This window comes from Hevea brasiliensis, chromosome 3 (genome assembly GCF_030052815.1).
Source record: "Hevea brasiliensis isolate MT/VB/25A 57/8 chromosome 3, ASM3005281v1, whole genome shotgun sequence".
Lineage (NCBI taxonomy): Eukaryota > Viridiplantae > Streptophyta > Magnoliopsida > Malpighiales > Euphorbiaceae > Hevea > Hevea brasiliensis.
This window is the reverse complement of record NC_079495.1, coordinates 12,473,986-12,495,510: the sequence shown is the minus strand read 5'-3', so window position 1 is coordinate 12,495,510 and position 21,525 is coordinate 12,473,986. Positions and strand designations below refer to the sequence as shown.

The window sequence follows — 21,525 nt, the reverse complement described above, 5'->3', positions numbered from 1 at the left end:
TATAAATTGTTATTTTGGACCTTTAAACTTATTATTTTATGCATGTTGATGGACTGGATGAGGGAGCTGAGCTCTCATTTATTTTTATGTTGTATGAGTATGTGGAGGGTGAGCCGAGCTCCCCAATTGATTATATATTGTGTTTACAGGTCAGGTGAGTCAAAAACTCTCCTTTGAAAGGTCCATTTTATGGCCGAACTCTGTCCGGTTGATTTCTTGAAATTGGGCCCAATTGGCCTTTGAGTTGGGTTGATGAATAGTTAGGCTTACTATGGACCTCGGGGGCTTTGGGCTGGCCCAAATCCAAGTGCCGGTCCGGCCCATAGGTTGGATCGTGATAAAAAATAAGTCTCATTAAGTTAAAAATTTTAAATGTAAATTATTAAAATATAAATTAATTACTTTAACAGTAGAGATTAATTTACAAGTTTATTAAAATATCACAAACTAAATTATTTAATTTTAAAGCTATGAAAACTAATTTATATGTTGAACTAAATCTTTAGGATTAAATTGCCAATAAAATATAATATTAAAGAGCTAAATTATTTTTATATTAAAAATAAAGTTAAAAATATTTTAATTATTTTTATTAAAATTAATGATAATTAATTAAAATTCTAATAATAGAAATTAATTTATATTTTTTTTGAATTAAATTATTTAATTTTAAAAATATAAAAACTAAGTGAAACCTATAGAGATAGGTTACCCTTTTTATTAAATTATAATTAAATACGTTTATTACCGTTGCAAATAAGAAAATACACGCGCTTCGCAAGGAGAGTGGACTAAGCCTTCCACATAGTTGTTCCCAGGTGGAAAGCCTGCCTCTCCATTTGAAACAGGAATGTCTTGACCCATCAACAAGACCAAGAACAACACTATCAAATATCAACACCAACACCACCATCATTGATATTGATTGCCACTTCAAACTCCATTCCAGGCGCAGCTTAAACATGAGTTCACTCCTTCTTGTTTCTTTCATTCTCTGCTCAGTTCCCATATCCACCGCTCTCGAGTCTGAAGTTGGTATGCTTTCTCTCTCTATATCTCATACTCACTGGCTGATGATACAAAATCCCTTGAATCTGGAATTGCTAATATACATTCTCATCACAGAAAAACCCAAAATCACATCTGAGTTTTGAAATATTTCTTAACATTCATTAGTTTAAATCCCCATCATTAGATGTTATACTGGTTAAACAACCAAATGGGTTAGCTTTAGTTGGGCTATTTGGCTTCAATTATTAGCTGTTCACTCGATTCTTGATTAATTGTGTGTTTCTAATCATTTTTTTTCTGTATTATTGATTTCTGCAATTCATGTGTTAAGATCAAGGAGATTCAATATTTTTCCGACCAACGTCCCATTTTTATTTTGTTTAATAGAGAATTGTCTAGCTCTTGGGGTATCTTTGTCACTGTCAATGACATATCTGAGATAGATCATAGATTGATTTTCTGCATCTTTATGTCCTGTCCTTTGCTCTCCATTAATTTAGTTCTCTATGCCATACAATAAAACTATGCATTTGATCCTTTGCTTTCAAAGTTAGAGAATAAAACTGTCATTTGGTCTTTTGCTTTAGTTCTCTCCATTATTTGCTTTCAAAAAGTGAATCTTACATCTCATCTTTTTCATGTGTTTTCACTCAGATTTTTATCCCAGCTTACTTGTCCAAATCCTTTAACTTTGGTCAGAGAAAGTAGAACAATCTCACCTCTTTTTTCTTTTCTTTTTAGATGCTTAAGTGGCATCTATGTGCAGTCATTCAAAAGCACTGAGCATTAAAACACAGCCATTATAATTCTTTTTTTTTTTTTTCAACAGATGATGAAACCCCATTTGCATATGTTGAAGGGACTGGTAAAGGGCCAAAGAAATGGGGTCAGATTGACCCACATTGGCAAGTTTGTGATAGTGGAGAAATGCAATCTCCTATTGATCTTCTTGACAGAAGGGTAGAAGCTTCTCCCAATCTGGGTAAATTGCATAGAGATTACAAACCAGCTCTTGCATCTGTAAAGAACAGGGGACATGACATCGAAGTAAGTAACTTCTTGTCCTTCCCTCCTCCACATGCTTAAATTTACTTATAATCTGATTCAATTTTACTGATAATCAACTTGAATCGGAACTATATAGGTATTGATTATTATGGATTGATTCATTATTGATCAATTGTGTTTTATGACTCAAAAGAATGGATCAAAGCTGCCCATTTGTAATTAAACTATGACTCGTCTATAGAACCGATTACTGATCAAATTGACTCTTAAACAATGTCATTGGCATTAATGGTTTGATCAGGTGATTTGGAAAGGAGATGCAGGAAAAATCAATATTAATGGTACTAATTACAAACTGGAACAATGTCATTGGCATTCACCTTCAGAGCACACATTCAATGGTTCAAGGTTGGTTTGTTAACTTCTCCTTTCTGAAATTTATTATTTGTATTTGATACATCAGCAGTAAGAACAAATTTATTTACTTCCCAATTAAAACTACTATCCTCTATTGTTTATGTATTCAATTCCTTCTTTCTTCATTTTCTGTTCTTAGATATGAATTGGAGCTTCACATGGTTCACTTTAGCTCTAAGAGGGAGATAGCTGTTGTTGGAATCACTTACAAATATGGTCGGCCTGATCACTTCCTTTCAAGGGTACTGAGATAAATTTCTCTTAGTTGATTGTAGTTTGTTTCCTTATCAACACTTGCAAATGAGAAAATCTATGGAGAGTTTTAATAGTACTTCCCTATTATTCATGCTTGCTCTCAGTTACTCCACCACATAACATATGTCAACAAAGAAGAGAGAGATTTGGGAGTTGTCAACCCAGGAGATATCAAATTTGGGAGCAGAAAGTACTACAGATATATTGGTTCTCTTACAGTTCCTCCTTGTACTGAAGGTGTTGTTTGGACAATAGTCAAGAAGGTGCTTCCCACTTGATTTATCTATAGATACATTTCTTGCAGTTATTGGATCTATTAAATTCTTCCAACCCTTTTCCATCACTTCATTGATGCTCTTTACTGAAAAAAACATCATTTCATTGATGCTCTTCACAAACTAAAACATCATTTGTCTATTGATAGGTGAGGACAGTTTCAAGAGAGCAAGTGAAAGCCTTAAGGGATGCTGTTCATGATGTAAGTATGGGTGTTTTTAAATGAATTGAATTCTTAAAAAATCATACCCGTGAACTCATTTCTTTCAAAAGGACTTTTTTGTTAAGCTAAAAGAATTGAATTCTACCAGTTTTAAAACTTTCCAAACATGAAAATTGATTAAAAAAAGAAAATTCAACTGAGATATAATGTTGATATTTTGGTTGCCACTCTGTTCTAGATAGCTGTTCATAGAAAAGGCAGATGGTCACAAAGTAAAGTCAATAAAAGAACACAAAATCATTGGCACAACCAGCAACCACACTTACTTTTAACCAACTATTGTCTTATTATTTTTCAGGGATATGAGAGAAATGCAAGACCAAATCAGCCATTATATGGAAGAGCAGTTTACATGTACAATCCAAGTAAGAATGGAGCATAAGTCTATGAATCCAAAGAAATGCTAGCTACAAAATGAATATATACAATAATTTATTCATATCTTCAAGATTCAAGACCAAGGCTGCTCATTCCAAATTAAAGTTAAAGGACAAAATACTATAACTATCATCTAAAAAAAAAAACACTATCACACACCCTTATTTGATATGAAGGGTTAACGTAACTATCTTTGTATGGTGCAATTGTTGGATTTTGAAAGGCGCTGTTTGTTATTTTGTTGCCGTTGTCTACGTTCTTATTGGTAACTGTGCTTTGCGGCTATTTATAATATACTCTTTAGCACCATAAAATAGTAATTGTGCTTTGCAGCTACTCTTTATATGGATTTTTTTTTTTTGCTTGAATTCGATTTATTATGAACCTAAGATATAAAATATATGGTGAGACTCATCTATTAATTACATGAATTTCATATGTTTATGCCTTAAATTTACGGTGGACCACGTCTAAAACTGCTCCTCAAATACACACACAAAATTACCATTATTTTTTTAACTTTAGAAGAAATGGATTTCATGTGTTATGTGAGAGGGAGCATGTGCGTCAGAGACTCGTAGTTTGCCATTCTGATGCAGCAACGAATAAGAAGTTGCAATTTTTAACATATAAAAGGCTGACTTATCAAAGGAAATCCCAAAGGGATCCAATCCAACGTTTTTTAATCCCTTTAAGAAAATTGTTTTAGAGATCATTTGGTATTAGAATTCAATATTATTACTCGAAATCACTTTCTTGGGAAAATCTACAAAGAAAATCCCACATGGATCCTGCTATTTTTATGTGGCTTAAATTTTGGATATGTCTTTGTAGACTCCAATTATAACCTGATCCGAAAGTTTCGCGCTGCGACCCAATTAAGATAAAAAGTGAGATCTGTAGTGGTAGAGAAGGGCACGGGCCGATAGGGTTTGATAGTTGTGAGATATTCGGAAAACATACTGGGATTAGAATTTTAAAGTTCTGAATGATTATATCTTGCTTTTTGTATCATAGTAGAACTTTTTCTCTTGTCTTGCCCGTGGACGTAGATTTTACGGTTGAACCACGTTAAATCCTGTATTTTTTTTTTTTTTTTACACTGTGTGCTTGTATGATTTGTGTGTGCCTTAGATTTACGTGCCTACTATAACAAATCCAATTGATATTTTTAAACCGTTTAAGAAAATTGTTTTAGGAGGAATTTGGAACCAGAACTCAATATTATTGCTCAAAATCAGTTTCTTGAGAAAATATACGAAGAAAATCCTACAAGAATCCAATTGAACATTTTAAAACCATTTAAGAAAATTGTTTTAGGAGAATTTGCCATCAGAATTCAATATTATTACACGAAATAACTTTCTTAGAAAACTGGCTTTCAAAATATTTGAGTTTTTCAGAAGTGATGTTAAAAATTTTAACGTTATCATGTTTAGTTATAATTTCAATTATCTCTAGAATACACAATTTTTCTATGGTTAGATAATGGAAAAATAAAATAAAGTGAAATAAATTATTATAATACGTTTATCTAAATTGTTCAAAAAAAAATCTATATATAATATATATAAAGTGTCAATGGAAATATTTGCAATACCCTTTAATATTTATATTATTTATAAAAATATCAATTAAAAATTTTTTGTAGCGACAGATATATGAATTCGTCACTAATAATAATTTTAGTGACAGAACCTAACGCCGATCCATATAATTTATTCGATAATAACTTGGCATAGCCGTCTCCAAATCACTACTATAATTAATACGAATGAAAATTTTAATATTATTTTAATAATAATTTTAATAAAAATTTTATTATAATTTCTAATATAGTAATTATATATATATATATATATATATACTTGTTATTAAAAAGTTAAATATTTAATTAAATAAAAAATTGCATTTATATCAATATTATAATTTTTTGTAACAAATTTATTGTTTTTTTAAGGAAAAATATTAGTAACGAATAAGGTTTAATTAAATATTAAAATAAAAAATTTGAATTTTTAATTCAAGTATAACAACTTTATATATATATTTTAAAAAAAATATTAATATTGATAAAAAAATAACTTTAATCAAATTTAAAATTTATTTTTATATATAAATAATTATTTATTTATTTATTTTTATTAAAAATAAAGATAAAATACTCAAATTATTTTAGGTATAATGAATTAAAAAATAACTTTTATTGAAACTATTAATAAAATTATTAGAATTGCATTTGAATTTTGAATAATTTAGGTAAGTAAAATAAAATTAATACTAATTTTATAATTTTGATAAAATAAACTGAATTAAAATTTAAATAAAATTGAAAAGTGTTTAGAGTTTTTATCATTAGTTATTCCTATTTTTAAATAAATTTTGATTTTCTGTGTCAATAAAATATTCTAATTTATAAATTTATTAAAATTAAAAAATATTATTCATAAAAATTATTTGGACTTATTTTGATAATTAATCACATAAAATAAAAAATACAATTTAATTTTATATTAAACTATATTAAAATATTATAATATCAAATTTAAATGTTCATGTATTTCAAACTTTATCTATTTAAATAATTTTTATATTATTATCTAATTATTCTATTATATAAGTATTTAAAGTCATATTAAATAATAAAATTAATATCTAATATATAATTATAATAATGTATTTTTAATTATATAATTTAAATTTTCATCAATATTTCTATGCTATATACTTTTCCTTTATATATATATTTCAATTTATTAAAATTTTAATTCATATAATTTAGAATTATATATATAATAATAAAAATTATAAAATTTATCCAATCATTAACCACACTTTAACACTTACAGGCTTGTATTCTTTTCTAATAACTGATTAATAAATACTTTAAATTATAATTTTGATCATCCATTTATTTCAACTTTCACTGCTCACTAAAAACAACAAATATTAAAAATGAAGGTAAATTTTCCAAAATTTGAAGAATAGTCTATAATAACAAAAGTTTAAAAAAATTAAAATTTTTTATTATCAAGACAAATTTAAATTATTAGGAAAATATGAATGATGAAAAAAAAATTAGAACAAAAAATGTTATACCTAATAAGGTGGATATTTTCAATCCTGTTTAGGTATAATAAAGGATATTATTGATAATAAGTCGTATTTACTTAACTAGAATATAATGAAAATGTTTTTTTAGATGTTTGCATAGCTTTAATTTATATCTATACTCTAGTTTTCTTTATTTTATTGTATTATTACACTTACACTTACTTTGAAAGAAAATTTCTATTAGTTTTAAGGTATATTAATTAATTAGTATAAAAATTTTTAAAATTACATCTAATAAAGAAAATTAAATCACAAATTAGTACAACAAGTATAAACAATGTGTAGCATATGTTAAAAAAAAAACTAGTTTATCTAAATATCTCTTATAAATATATAGATACATATATTACACAATAAAGTCTATCATAATATTCACACCCAATGGCGAAACTTGATCATGAATTCAAAATTCGAAACCTAAGGCCCATTGATACTCTTATTTTTAATATTGCTAACTTGATCAATGACATGAATCAATGGGATCAAAACATCTTGAGGGATTCATTCTCAATTGAACAGTGTCGAGAAATTATTAAAATCCCTCTTGGAGTTTTATCACTAAGATCCTGAGCTAATTTGGCATTTCTCTCACGTAGTACTCTTTTGTTCTGTTTGTTCGCAACAGACTCAAAACCAAAAGAAAGGTCATCATCAATAAAGGCAATGCCTTTCTCTTCCAAGGCTCTTCCCTCTAAGTTCTAGCTAAGTATTTGGTCCTTATCAATTCCACAGAAGGTGTGCATGTTTATATGGTGAGCTTGCAATAATTCATTAGTAACAAAAGCTAATATTTTTCAGAAAAAAGTGTGCTGACTCTCTAGTTTGTCCCATTTGTGGTAGCCAAATGGAGACTGCAGAACATTGTTGATTTTTTTGTGCCCATGCAAGCTGGTTTTGGTTCTTCCTTGGGATTACAAGCTAGTGAGGGGTTTTCTTCCTTTTTTAATTAGTGGCAAAAATTATGGGGCTCTTTACCAAATAGTGCATCTCAGGAGCTTAATAATGAGGGTATGTTTTGCTGGTATATTTGGAAAGTGAGGAATGCAATAATTTTTTAATCCATCCCTCCAGATCCTACCACAACTATAAGAAAGGCAAAGAATCTTGTTAATGAGCTTGTTCTCTTAGCTGCCCCTCAACATCATTCTTTCTTGGTTCTGCATTAGTCTGTTTCATCCTCCTGGAGATCCTAATCCAAATTTTATCAAAACCAATGTGGAATGCTTCTTTTGAATGGTCCTAATGTATTATTGGTTTTGGTATTATCATGAGAAATTTAGCAGGTCCTTTGGTTAATGGATGCTGTAACACTCCAAATTTTGAAATAATGATAATGGATTTATTAGAAAATGGAAAATACAATTAATAAAGTTTTAGAGAAAGGTTAAGATCAAATGGGACTTTATAAGTAAAGATTATATGTTTTGGGTGAAAACAGATTTTTGGAGAGTTGAAAGACCAAATCATAATTTTAAAAAAATGGACAACTAGTTGTATAGCCTTCCAGCAGCATTATAAAAATTATAAAAAAAAAAAAAGATTAAAGAAGAATCGGGAAGAAAGGTGAAAAAGAAGGAGAAGAAGAACAAGGGAAGAAGAAGGGGCGTTGGCCAGAGAAGGGGGGCACCAGCAATGAGAAAGAAGGTTATGTGACTTGAAAAAGTAGAAATTAGGGAGAGAAAGGAAGAGAATAGAGAGAGAAAGAAGAGAGAAAAAAAGAGTTTTGGTGGTTGGTTTGAGCAAATGGGTAAGGGTTATGGTACAAAATTGGTATCTATTGAATTAGGAGGAGGAGAATAACATTTCAGTGCCTTCAAATCTGGTGATCGTCATCGAGAGTGGTGGGTGGCAGCCTTGAGTGGTGGTTTCGATGGTGGCTCCGGTGACCTTTTGTAACACCCCTCACCCGGCTACAGTGTAACCGAGCGAGGTATGCTACATTCGGTGCTAGAGCACCCTATCTTATCTTACTTTGTTCTTTTAATAATTTGATCTCGTTATATTTTTCCAAACGTTGAATGTATGGAATTAGGGTGTTACACCTTTGGTCGTAATTCAACTTGCAGAATTTATGGAATTTTTGAGACACATATAAACTTTGGGTAATAACCTTTTCCTTATTTTTCAATATGTGGTGTGTTATTACAGTGTTTCTTAGACTATAAAAATCAGAGAAAAATTCCAAGAAAAAAATATATGATGCATCTAAAATTATTTTGAGATAGGATATGATGATTGTTGAATTTTTTAAATGATTGTGGAATATTTTTGAGAAATGAATAATTTTTGGTGAAATGAATATATTGGGGAATATTTTAATTAGGATTTGAGCATGAGGTATCGGAAATAATATTCATGTGGAATTATGAGTTAGAAATTGAAATAATTATTGGGTTGTGGATTTGAGTTTTATGACACGGAGTTTAGTTTAATTTTAAAAGAAACCGCTATCAAATTTTTGTTAGATATAAATATGGAATTGAAGTTTATGTTTGGCCCTAATTATGATTATATCATGATATTTTTAGGAGGAGCTTGTGAGATTATAATTTTATATGAATGGAAAAGTGACAAATGCTAGTTGGAATCCTGCAATATAGGTGAATAGATAAATATATAACACTAGTATTTTATTAAATGTATATTTATATTATTTTATTATGCAAAAATGGGAATGGATAATGGCATTTATGAGTTCTTCAAATAAATTAAATTAGATTTAGGAGCACAGTTGAATAAGTAACCAAATACACTTAATAAATGCACCGAATAGATAGCACTTTGATGACTTGTAATTTTTTTTTTAGCTCAACTTATATTTATATTGTCTTAGAATAGTGCTTAGTATACACATAGTATTTGGGGCGTATATCAGGTGATTGCCCTCTGAGAGTAGCTATGCACATATGTATGACTAACTTTTTTATTGCTTTTGGGCCAATAGAGTCATTATAGAGCTCAAGATGCTAGCATTTCTCTTAGATTGCTAGGATTTATTATATGTGCTTAAGATGCCAGTACTATCTACCGAAAATGTATTGTGAGTGTATAAAGATATAGCAAATTTTATGATATTTCAATATATTTGTTTTAGTAATATTTTTTTACAGCATAAATTTTATTTTTGCTCAGTTATGTGATTTGGAATAAATAATATTTATTTAGCTTACTTATTCTAGCATGGCAAATAGGTATATCTAAATACTAAAATCTTATCTATCCCCCTTTATTATTTATTTATCCACTCACTAAGTTTGTACTCACCCCTCTCGACTCACCAATTTCACAAGTGATATAAGATGATGATTGAGTATCAATTTGATGGTTTAGAGCTCTGATTAGCTAGACTCTATGATCCTAGGAAACAAAGGAAAGATGAGATATTAGTAGAGGGTTAGGGTGTTACAGATGCACTTGCATCTCTTTCTTATATTTCTCTTTTGGTAGCTAAATCCCTAGGACTTAGGGTAGCTTTCTAGCTAGCAAGTAGCTGCAGGTGGTCTCATGTGACTTTTGAGTTTGACTGTCTCCAGTTGACCATGTGTAACTTTCCCTTTGGCTCCTATCCTTTAGGAGTTAGAGGTAGTTTTTCATGATATTAAGAATTTGTTAGTTGTTTATTGTAGATGGTATGTTATGCTCATTCACAGAATTGCCAATGGATGTGCTTACTAGATTGCATGTAATTTGAAGTTAGGTTCTCTTGGTTTGGGATGGCTTTCTAACGCTCCCTCCTAGTTAGCTGTTCTGTTGATCAAGGATAGTGTAACACCCCAATTTTTGAAGAAATATAAATATGGTTGTTATTAGAAATAAAAATAAAATTTATAATATTTTGAGGAGAAAATTTAATTTGAACATTGGATTTATAAGTGAAGATTTGACGTTTTGGGTGTCAAATGGACTTTTGAAAAGATCAAGGACCAAATCAAACTTTTTTCTTTAAAAAGTGGACACTTGTCCATCATCCATGTGATGGGACTTTCTCCAGCAGCTTCAAAATAAAAAATAAAAAAAAAAAAAAGAAAAGAAAAAAGGAATAGAGAGGAGAGTCAGGAAAGAGAAAGAAAAGGGAAAGAGAAAAAAAAATAAAGGAGAAGAAGAAAAAGAGGAAGGGAAGAAGGACAGAAGGTGGCCAGAATTTTTGGGGTTTATCCGGCAAGATAGAACACCGGCAAGAGGAAAAAGAGAGAAAGTGACCTAAGTATGAGAAATTAAAGAGAGAAAGGGAGAAAGAAGGTGAATAGGAGCAGAAATAAGAGTTAATTAGGGCAGCAGCTCTTCCATGCATTCAGGTGAGTTTGATAAAATTTCTATTATTGATTTTTAAATATATTTAAGATCTGTATATATAGATGTTATGGTTAAAATTTGATAATTTTTCAACAGTTGAATTTGGAGAAATTAATTTTTGAACCTAGGTTGTCTGGATTTAGAATTCTAAACTTAGGCTACTAAAAATTGAGAAAAATAAATAGTTATTATACTAAAAAAATTATGAAATTTGGGATAGATGATCTCTAGGATGATGGGGCTATTGTGTTAAAATTTGGTGAATTTTGGACTTGTGATTTGTGAGATATAAATTATTTTGTATGAGTTATTTGAGTAAGAGCTATTCTAAAAAATTTAAAAATTGAAGGGTTTGATATATATTTTGATATCTCATGATATAGAGATAATTTGATGCTAAATTTTTTACTGATATTGTATTTGGATATCTTTAACATATGGTTAAAATTTAAAATTTATCTGATAGTTAAAATATTTTATATAAATTTGAATGTACAAATTGCCAATTTTGGTACTAATGATTGGGTTAAGTTGAATATATTATTTTGATGGAACTAATTATTATGAAATAGTATATGGTGTTTAGTGAATTTTTAAGTGATTGTGGAATATTTTTCGGAAATAAATATAAATGTTTAGTTGGATTTTTAGTGATATGGATATATTATGAAATATTTTAATTGAGATTTGGGTTTGAAGTATTGGGAATAATATTTATATGGAAATATCAGTTGGGAATTTGGACATGTTGATATAATTATTGAATTATAGATTTGAGTTTTGTGACAGGGAGTTAGTCCAATATTAAGAGGAAATTCTGTCGAATTTTCATAAGAAATTTAATATGGAATTGAAGTTTTATTAATGAATTTTGGACTTGTGATTTGTGAGATATAAATTATTTTGTGTGAGTTGTCTGAGTAAGAGCTATTCTAAAAAATTTAGAATTTGAAGGGTTTGATATATATTTTGATATCTCATGATATAGAGATAATTTGATGCTAAATTTTTTACTGATATATATTGTATTTGGATATCTTTAACATATGGTTAAAATTTAAAATTTATCTGACAGTTAGAATATTTTATGTAAATTTGAATATACAAATTGCCAAATTTGGTACTAATGATTGGGTTAAGTTGAATATGTTATTTTGATGGAACTAATTATTATGAAATAGTATATGGTGTTTAGTAAATTTTTAAGTGATTGTGGAATATTTTTCGGAAATAAATATAAATGTTTAGTTGGATTTTTAGTGATATGGATATATTATGAAATATTTTAATTGAGATTTGAGTATAAAGTGTTGGGAATAATATTTATATGGAAATATGAGTTGGGAATTTGGATATGTTGATATAATTATTGAATTATGGATTTGAGTTTTGTGACAGGGAGTTAGTCCAATATTAAGAGAAAATTATGTCAAATTTTCATTAGAAATTTAATATGGAATTGAAGTTTTATTGATGATCTTGATTATAATTATATCATGGTATTTTAATAAGAACTTTTGAGATTAAGGTTTTAATTGGATTATAGAGGAGTTAAGATCCAAACTAGAGATTAGAGATTTAGACTTAGATTAGGTTTTGTGAAGGCCTTGACCATGCATTGTGAGTTTGTTGTGGGCCTTAGGCCAATTTGGATTGTTGTTGATGCTGTTTATTGAGTTTAATTGCAGGGGTTAGGTCCAGTTATAAAAGAGACTCTGTTGAAATTTCGGTAAAATCTTAGGATTTATTGTTACTTCTATAGATTAAATTAATTAGTTAATTATGTCAATCATTTAATAGAGGTCAGTGTGTCTGTATAGGTGATCAGGGTCATTCATTTTCTTCTTTCAGCCAAACTAGCTACAGTTGGATTGTCAGCTCTGTGAGTTGGATATTGATTATATTTTATAAGTTAAATATTATTTATATATTTTTGACATGTTCATGCATTTTATAAATATATTTTCATGCTTAGTTGAATAAATTAGAAGCACTTTTATTGTTGCATATTTATTTATTGATAATTACTTGTGTTTGCCACCCTAGGGATAATTTGAAACTCTGTGTGTGTTATATGTATATATGGTACATGATGGATATGGATTGGACAGGTGGTCACAGCTTGAGCTCGTCTCGCTGGAACCTGGTCCTTATAGATAATGAAAGTCGAGGTAAGGCAGGGCTTTGAATTGATCACGTTGGCTCCCTCAGTTGGATTTAAGCGAAAGTCTGCTTGAATTGAGCTCACTGGCGGGATTTAGATTGAGAGAGCCGTATAAGGATTAGCTCCCATATTTATGCATTAATGGGATACACTGAGTGTGTGAGTAGCTCCAAACTATCTTCTCATGCAAATATTGGATGAATTATTTGTTATATGTGTTAGATGTACATTTCATGTTAGAACTATATGAGTTTTAGGTAGTTATGGAAATTACATTTGTAATCAATATTTAAACTCACTGAGTCAAATGCTCATCCCTGTTAAATTATTTTTACTCATGTGACATGTGGATGTTATTTTAGTAGTGAACTTGTTTTATTTCTCGAAGGGAAACTTAAACGGTTAATGTATTAACTGTATTTATTTTTTTTATATATCTAGAACTCTGCATTGACTATTTTAAATATCTTCGTGATGTAAAATTAATTTATTAAACTTAGTATTTAATTGTGATATTGGATTTTAGGGTGAGTTGAGCTCCCATTATGATATCGGATATGAATGTGGCTTGAGAGGGTAAGTTGAGCTCCCTAATTTGTGAATTTTATTATCTTATAGGTCAGATGAGTTTTCCTCTCCTTTGGATTATTCATTTTATGGTCGAACTCTGTCCATTTATTTTCTTGAGTTGGACCTTCTATTTTAGATTTGGTTATTAGGTTGCAATTATGTAAACTCATTACGGGTTTCGGGGGCGTTATACTGACTCAAGTCCTAGTATCGATCCAACTCAAAGTCGGGTTGTGACAGATAGGCTATAATAAGAATGAAAATACACCTTAAAAAAAAAAAAAATCAAAGCTTCCAAATTGTGAAGGACCACATAGGGTTGTGCATGATTCCTAGAGGTCTCAAATAAAACTGAAAAATTATATTGGAATATATATAATTTAATATTTTTTGGAAATAATTTAATTTTTTTTAAAATAATTTTAGTCATAAATACATCAAATCACTTTATAGTCATTAATTGCATTACTAAATCACCTTACATAATATATTTTTTAGTTCTTAATTATATACTATCTTTTAATTAAAGATTATATAATTAAAAAATAAGTAAAAAATTATACTTATTATATAATGACTATATCTATAATATGTTTTTCATATTAATATTATTATTTTTTATGTCAATACAATTATTTTAATTAATATTTTAATGTTAGAAATTTAAGATTGTTTTAATTTTTTAAAAATAAATAAAAAATATTATAATTTTAAGTGCAATCATCGGGTCTCGAACTGAAATCAAAATTGATGTGAAATTTAAGTTAGAACTGAAAAAGTAGTACTAATATTAACCAAAATCAAAATTGAAATTTGATTTCAATTTTAATTTTTAAAAATTAAAAAATTGAAGGTTTGATTATTATTATATTTCTTCTAAATATTTCAAATTCGTCCTATAAATATCCACCGAGATTAATCAATCTAATGTAATTACCATTAGAAGTATAACCAGTCAAAAGAATCTTGCATATCTTTAAGCATTTTTATGTGATATAAAGTTTCTTTAGTCCTTCTATTTATGTGATGTTGAATTTTTTTAGATAAATTATATAAACGGTACCTCAGCTTAAGAATATGTAATAATAAGGCACCTTAATTTCAATTTATAACTCAAAATTCCCTAATCTTTTTTTCGGTAAATAAAATCTCTTAATTTTTAATTTAAGTAACAAAAAACTCCTATGAAATTCAATAGCTAATTTTTAAGTTATATTTACTGACATAATATTTAATTAAAAGTTATATTTTCTCTTTGTTAATTTAACACTTATCGAGAATAAAAAATTTAATTAATGTTATCTATCTACCTATAATCTCAACATTTTAAATTGCATTAATTAACACTTTGATAAGTCGGAATCTATTTACCCAAAATTATTAATTTATGAAAATATAATTTTTTTAGTTTGATAAATGTACACGTCAATATAAATAACTTAAAAATCAACTATTGAAAGTCACAAAAGATATCTTACTTAAATTAAAGATTAGGGATTTTATGTTATAAATTGAAATTTAACCAAGTACCTTACTGTTACATATCCCTAAATTAAAATATTATCTGTTTTAATTAACCCAATATTTTCCAAATTCAACTTTGCCATCATGCTCATTTCAATCCAAATCAGTAAAAAGAGATACCATGTAAGAAGTACGTGTAGAAAAAATTTAGAAAAATAATAATAATATTCTTCGCCCTCTCTCTCACTTCTTTTGTTTTGAAGGAAGTGAATAAAAAAAATAAATACTATTTTTAATTAAAAAAATGCAATAATGAATATTAGATTTTCTAATTTCTCTCTAACTTTTAAAAAATTTTCCACCAATTTAGAGGAAAAAGGTTAAAAAAAAAAGTTATAGAATCTGAAGTTACAAATATACCTTAATACCACGCAAACAACGAATGCTACAAGTTAAGGGTATAACAGTAAAAGTATACTTTATAAGTTTATTCTTTTTCTCATATTTAACTTCTTCACATATACTTCGTTTGGAAAAAAAAAATTATTTATATTAAAAAAATAAATTCAATTCTCATATAATCATATATTTTTTATATAATTTTTATTTATTTAAATAATTTTTTTAAATTAAAAAAATAAAATATTTCACTCATTAAATTTCTAAACATAAAAATTAATAAAAAAAATAAATCACTTGAATTAAATTTTTATAAAATTATAATTTTTAAATAAAAAAATAAGGTAAAAAAACAATATAATGAAAAATATATATCTTTTCTTTTTTTTCTTTTTCTATTTAATTTCTTCCATTGCACGATTATGAATTGAAAAGAAGAAAAATCACAAATTTCAACCCACAGAGGGCTTTCAATTATAAGAGGAACAGAGCTAACAGAGGAAGAGAGGGACTAGCTCTAGAACAACGATTTTGAGGTATCACCTTCATTCTTTTGCAAGAAGTGTGATTAATGAGTATCGTTGAACTGAAATTGACAAATTGAAATAATTGTGTTCTAATTTTGTAGCAAAATTTTGAAAACATCAGAAACGGTCTACAAGTCCAAGGGCTTGGCTTTTTTCCCTGTCCATTTTACTTCGTTCCAAATTCTCATAAATCCAAATACAATCTTGATTAACTTTTGAATTTTTTGAACAACTAAACAAATTAGATATGAAGTACAACATAGAAATCTATCTACACACTAACATTCATTAAACCCTTTAAAAAGTTTTACAACATAACCAAACGTTGACTTATTTATTCGTAAAGCAGTGATCGAGATAATACTTCAAAAAAACAGCCACAAGAACTTCCAAATTCACAATCCAAAACCCTTTTAAGGCTTTCAGCTTTCATGCTATGAGGAATGGCAGAACTGTTAGCATGAAGGCCTCGTAAGTGAAAGTCGCCGAACCAGAGTAAGAGGAGTCCTTTTCTTTGAATTTCTCAGTCAGACCCTGAAATCAAAATAAGTTAGCATTGTGCAAATTTTATTTAGAACTCCGCTTTTGATGCATGTTCACATTCAAGATAATGAGCAACTCAGATTTCAATAATAAATTTTATAGTACAGAACTCAGGTTACCCATATCAATTTACTTTCCAGGCAAAGTTTGATAGCAATGTCAATGGCAGAAGATTGATATTAGCGGATTTCTCATGATCTAATGCTTAACCCACCCAAGGGACCGGAGAAATATAGCTTAGGGAAATTATTTGGTGCACTCCATCCATGTATACTCTTACAATGATGTGAGTTTCATTATCCATAATTCAATGAAAAACTGTTCTTTTTTCAGAGAGGGTGCACATGCAAAGCGTATATATTACTTAAAGCACTAAGCAAAACAAGTTTAGTTGGAATAATGAAACTGAAGAATATATTAAAAAAAAAAAAGAAAAAGAAAAAGAAAAGATGTTGCCCCATTACAGCCAAATTTCGAGGCATCATAGAATAAAGATTCACGAAAGCAATACAGCTAAAGTAGCAATAATCAGTAAGGAACTCACCTTGACAGTAAGACAGCACCTGCATTTCAAGAGAAAGAAATCAAAGAATTAGCTTCTGATGCAATAAAAATTAAATGCAATTCCTAATAATGTTAAGAAAACTTACTCAATGAAATTGTCATATTCAATGGCCTTATTTTTGCCTCCACTTTTATCAAACTTAGAGACCAACAAATCCAAAACGACTGGTGAGACAGCAAATCCCAAACTATATAGAGCCTCCCTCAGCTCATTAGAATCAATCTTGCCACTCCTATCCCTATCAAATCTCTCGAAAATGGCCTGCAAAAAATCACACCAATAAATTTCACAAAAAAATAACATCCCACATAATCAAGTCCATCAGAAAATAAGAACACGAAAAAAAAAAAAAAAACCCTTACCCTCCAGTTCTGAAGACTATAAAACACTGAAGTGAATTCTTTAGGCCCTGCATTAAAAATTTCAAAAATTGAAGTTAGAAAAAATTCGAGCAGATCTTAGGCCTTGTTTTGGTTCAAATGGCTAATCAAACAAGGCTCTTGATGGAATTAAGTTCCCGAATTGAGTTACCACGGCCTAAGTTCTTTTTTTTTTTTTTTAATTAAATCCCGCGTAAGCAGATTGATTGATTGAGACGCGTGAGGTATCAGAAAAAAGCATATGGACCCGGCGTTGGTGACCTAACTGAACAGACCATTTCTATTTATTTATTATATATTTATATCCACTTAATGCTCAACCAGTATTCGTGGCGCAACAAAGAAAGAGAAAATTTCAAGCAAAGTATCGTATTCTTAACACCAGGCGCAAGTCAGAAACGGGTAGCAAACTTTTGCTACAATACACATATTCACGGTAGAACGGAAATTTGAAATGATAAGCAAAAAAAAGGGCAACCGTAAGTACCGATCTTCCTATTGTTGCTGTTGGTGAAAAGATACATGAGAAGATGAACGGTCCTCAAGCTGAAGCTCTGATTGTAACTAGAGAGTGCTTTCTGCAACTCCTTGTCGTCGATAAACCCACTGCCGTCCTGATCAGCGAGTTGAAAGCACGCGACGACGTTGGGATCCGTCCCTGGAGGAAAAGCGGAGGGTACTAGTGAGGCGAACGGGCTTCCATACGGAGCTGACGGTGGGTAACCGCCGGGTTGGGGGGGTGCATAGGAGTGTGGTTTGTCCTTTGGTGGCTTGTCGCCCGGAGGTGGTGCGTAGGGTGCACCATAGGGCTGAGAAGGTGCCGGCGCACCGTATGGAGGAGCGGCTCCGTAAGGTTGAGGTTGGGGTGGCGGTGGAGCACCGTAGCCGTAGCCCGCTGGAGTATGAGGATAACCAGACATGTTCAGAGCAAAGGGAAATGATTTGTTTTTGGCTTTAGAGATATCTTCTTGTACATGTGGCAAGCTTAGGACGAGGTTTATATGAGATTTGGAATTTTGAATAGACAAATTAGCGTCATGATTTGAGATTATTACGAATATGCCATTAGAATTCGTTGACCATGGATGTTAATGGACTTCTTAAAATAATAATAATAATAATAATAATAAAAAGTATAACAATTTGTTATAAGATGAAATTACGATTTGAGCTGTTTAAAGGTGGACTCAATAAAAGTTTGATTTTATTTAATTTTATAAAAATTTAGTTTAATTTATTTAAAATGTAAGTTGAGTTTAATTTTTAAATTTATTTAATAAATAAATTAAACTTTAATTTAATAGTATTCAACTCTTTAAAATTTATGAGTAGACTTATTAATAAGTTTGTAAGTTGATTTATGAATAAATTTATGAATAAATTTGTTTATAAAAATATTTATATTTATTATTATATTTTATTATATTATAAATATTTATTATTTTATTTAGAAATCTTTCAAAATAATATATTATTTAAAATGATGATATAATCAATATATAATATATAAAATATATTGATTAAATATAGATATTTATATTTTAAATTTGTATAAAAAATTAAATTATTTTTATATGAAAACTAATCAAAATTTTATACTTTAAATTTTATAATTATAAATCTAAAATTTACTCCATAAATGAGTCAAACTTCTCAACACTCAGTTCAATAAAAAGTTTGGTTTGATTTGACTGGGCTCATTTAGAGTTTATTTTCTAAAAGAGTCAAATTTAAACTTTTAAATATTTAATTCGAGTTTAAAACGAATTTAATTTAAATTTAGTTCAAATTTAAAAAAATATTGATAAATTAAATCTGAATTCTTTAAAATTCAGTTCTATTGGGTTCATTTACACCTTAATTAGGAATACGTCTCACCTCCTATTAGATTTAATATTTTTTATATTTATTTTTTATTTAAAAATATTATTATTTAATTTTCATTTTAATAAAATTAATTATTTAATCTTTTATTTTAAAATTACATTATTTAGTTATTGTATTATTCTAAATATAATAGCCCTAGCTGCCATTGGAGGTGCTCAAGATTTAGTTAAAACTTTTTTACTAGTTCTCGAATTTTTAAATTTTTTAATAAATTTATTTATTTATAATAGTTAATTTAAATATTAAATTAAAAATTTAAATTAATTAAATAGGATGTTAAATAATTTTAAAAAATATAATAATTTATAATTAAAACTGAAAAGTGATTAAAAAAATTAATATATTAACAATATTTAGATATATTAAATTTTCATAGATATATAAAATTTGGATAACCGTTAATTTTCAAAAATTAAAAAGTGCAACTAAATTATTAAGTTTGATTAACTTTTTTTTTTTCATTATCTAATCAAGTTTGAGTTTGAAAAATAATAGTTATATGGAGTTTGATTTGAATTCTAGTTGTATTTATTACTTAACTCATTTACATAATTAATTAATTAAATGTAAAATATAATTCTTTTAATTATATTTAAATAAATAAAATTTAAATATTTTTAAAATTAATAATTTTAAAATATAAATTATTAATAAAAATATTTTTTATATAAATTATTAATTAAAATATATAAAACTAAACATGTTTTTATTATTATTCTAGTAATAATAACAATAATAAATTTGAGACAAATTTAAATAATTTAAGCGACCTAATTAAGTTTGAGACAAATTTAAATATTAAAAATATTAATCAAATTTAGATTTGCATATGACGATTTTTAGGATATTTTATTTATTATCATTTGAAGGGATAAATTGCATTACCATTTCATAACTAATATAATTATTTCATTTTAGTCACTTAATTTTAATTTGTTAAAATAAAATTTCTTAATTTTATTTTTATTTCAAAAAAAATTTCTCATAACTTACAATAATAGGTTTTTATGTTAAAAAAAAATTACCTTCTTTTCCTTATTTTTCTCTTTCTAACTTTTATGATTAGATTAATTAATAGTTATTATCAATAAAATTATTATATTTTAACTAATTTTATTAATAAAATTATTATTTATATATATGTTATTTATTATATTAAATTTATGGTATTTTATTAATATTTTATTTTTATATAAAAAATACAAAATAAAAATATTAATTTAATATTTTTAAAAAATAAATGAACTTAAAAATTAATTATGGTAGATTAAAAAAAATTTTACAAAATAAAATTAAATTAAAAGAATTTTATTTTAATAAATTAAAATAAAATAATCATATAAATTAAAAAAATATTAATAGATTGAGAGAATATTAATGCAATTTATCATAAAAGTACAGGTTAGACACGGAAAATTGTGGCAAGTGAGAGGGCATTTTTGTACTTGCAAAAACGCTGACCAGACACAATCGTCGTCGTCATCACTTATTGGATTCGCCAGCTTTGTTCCACCTGAGCGATAGCCACTTGCTGCGGCGCCGCGTCAAATAGACTTTGGTGTTGACTTTCGTACAGCGCCAGCGTCAACTGCCTCTTATGGGTTCGGATGCCCTGGATCTTTATTATTATTATTATTATTATTTGTTTTAAAACCCTTTTGGGTTGAATAGCATGTGCCAAAATACGATGTTGGCTCAAGCTACTCGGGTTTAGCCCAAATATTTTGAATGTATTAAGCCCCAGATTTCTTCATTTTGAAGATTTGAATCGTTGACTAGTGACTACCTTTGATTTATGAAAAAATTCAATCACATTAAAATAAATTAATTTTTCATTATCTATTTTCAAAATGTAGCCATATAGGATTAATCATCGTGCATTAATAAATGACATGTGGATGCAATTTTTGAAATGAGGTATGAATTGTTAAGGTAAATCATTCTGATCGTCTCCCGATATATGTAATTATTTTATTTTAGTTATTTAATTTTTATTTATTAAAATAAAATCTTTCAATTTAATTTTATTTTAATAAAGTGTCCTTGATTTA

At 27.9% G+C, this 21,525-nt stretch overlaps 2 protein-coding genes across 2 annotated transcripts; one reads left to right on the top strand and one right to left on the bottom strand.

Annotated features, from left to right (window-relative positions):
- The first annotated feature begins 733 nt into the window (after positions 1-733).
- On the top strand, positions 734-3,904 carry LOC110643345 (alpha carbonic anhydrase 4). Its single transcript, XM_058143886.1, has 7 exons — positions 734-1,035; positions 1,841-2,058; positions 2,321-2,427; positions 2,576-2,678; positions 2,796-2,954; positions 3,116-3,169; positions 3,489-3,904. The coding sequence occupies exons 1-7, from the start codon at positions 963-965 to the stop codon at positions 3,570-3,572; spliced, it is 798 nt and encodes a 265-aa protein (XP_057999869.1). The 5' UTR covers positions 734-962; the 3' UTR covers positions 3,573-3,904.
- Positions 3,905-16,280: 12,376 nt separating this feature from the next.
- LOC110652762 (calcium-binding protein CBP) lies at positions 16,281-18,575 on the bottom strand. The gene is made up of 5 exons (XM_021808378.2): positions 18,075-18,575; positions 17,570-17,616; positions 17,293-17,468; positions 17,187-17,205; positions 16,281-16,633 (listed from the first exon to the last, which is right to left on the bottom strand). Exons 1-5 carry the CDS (start codon positions 18,505-18,507, stop codon positions 16,529-16,531), a joined length of 780 nt encoding a protein of 259 aa, XP_021664070.2. The 5' UTR covers positions 18,508-18,575; the 3' UTR covers positions 16,281-16,528.
- Between the last annotated feature and the right edge of the window lie 2,950 nt (positions 18,576-21,525).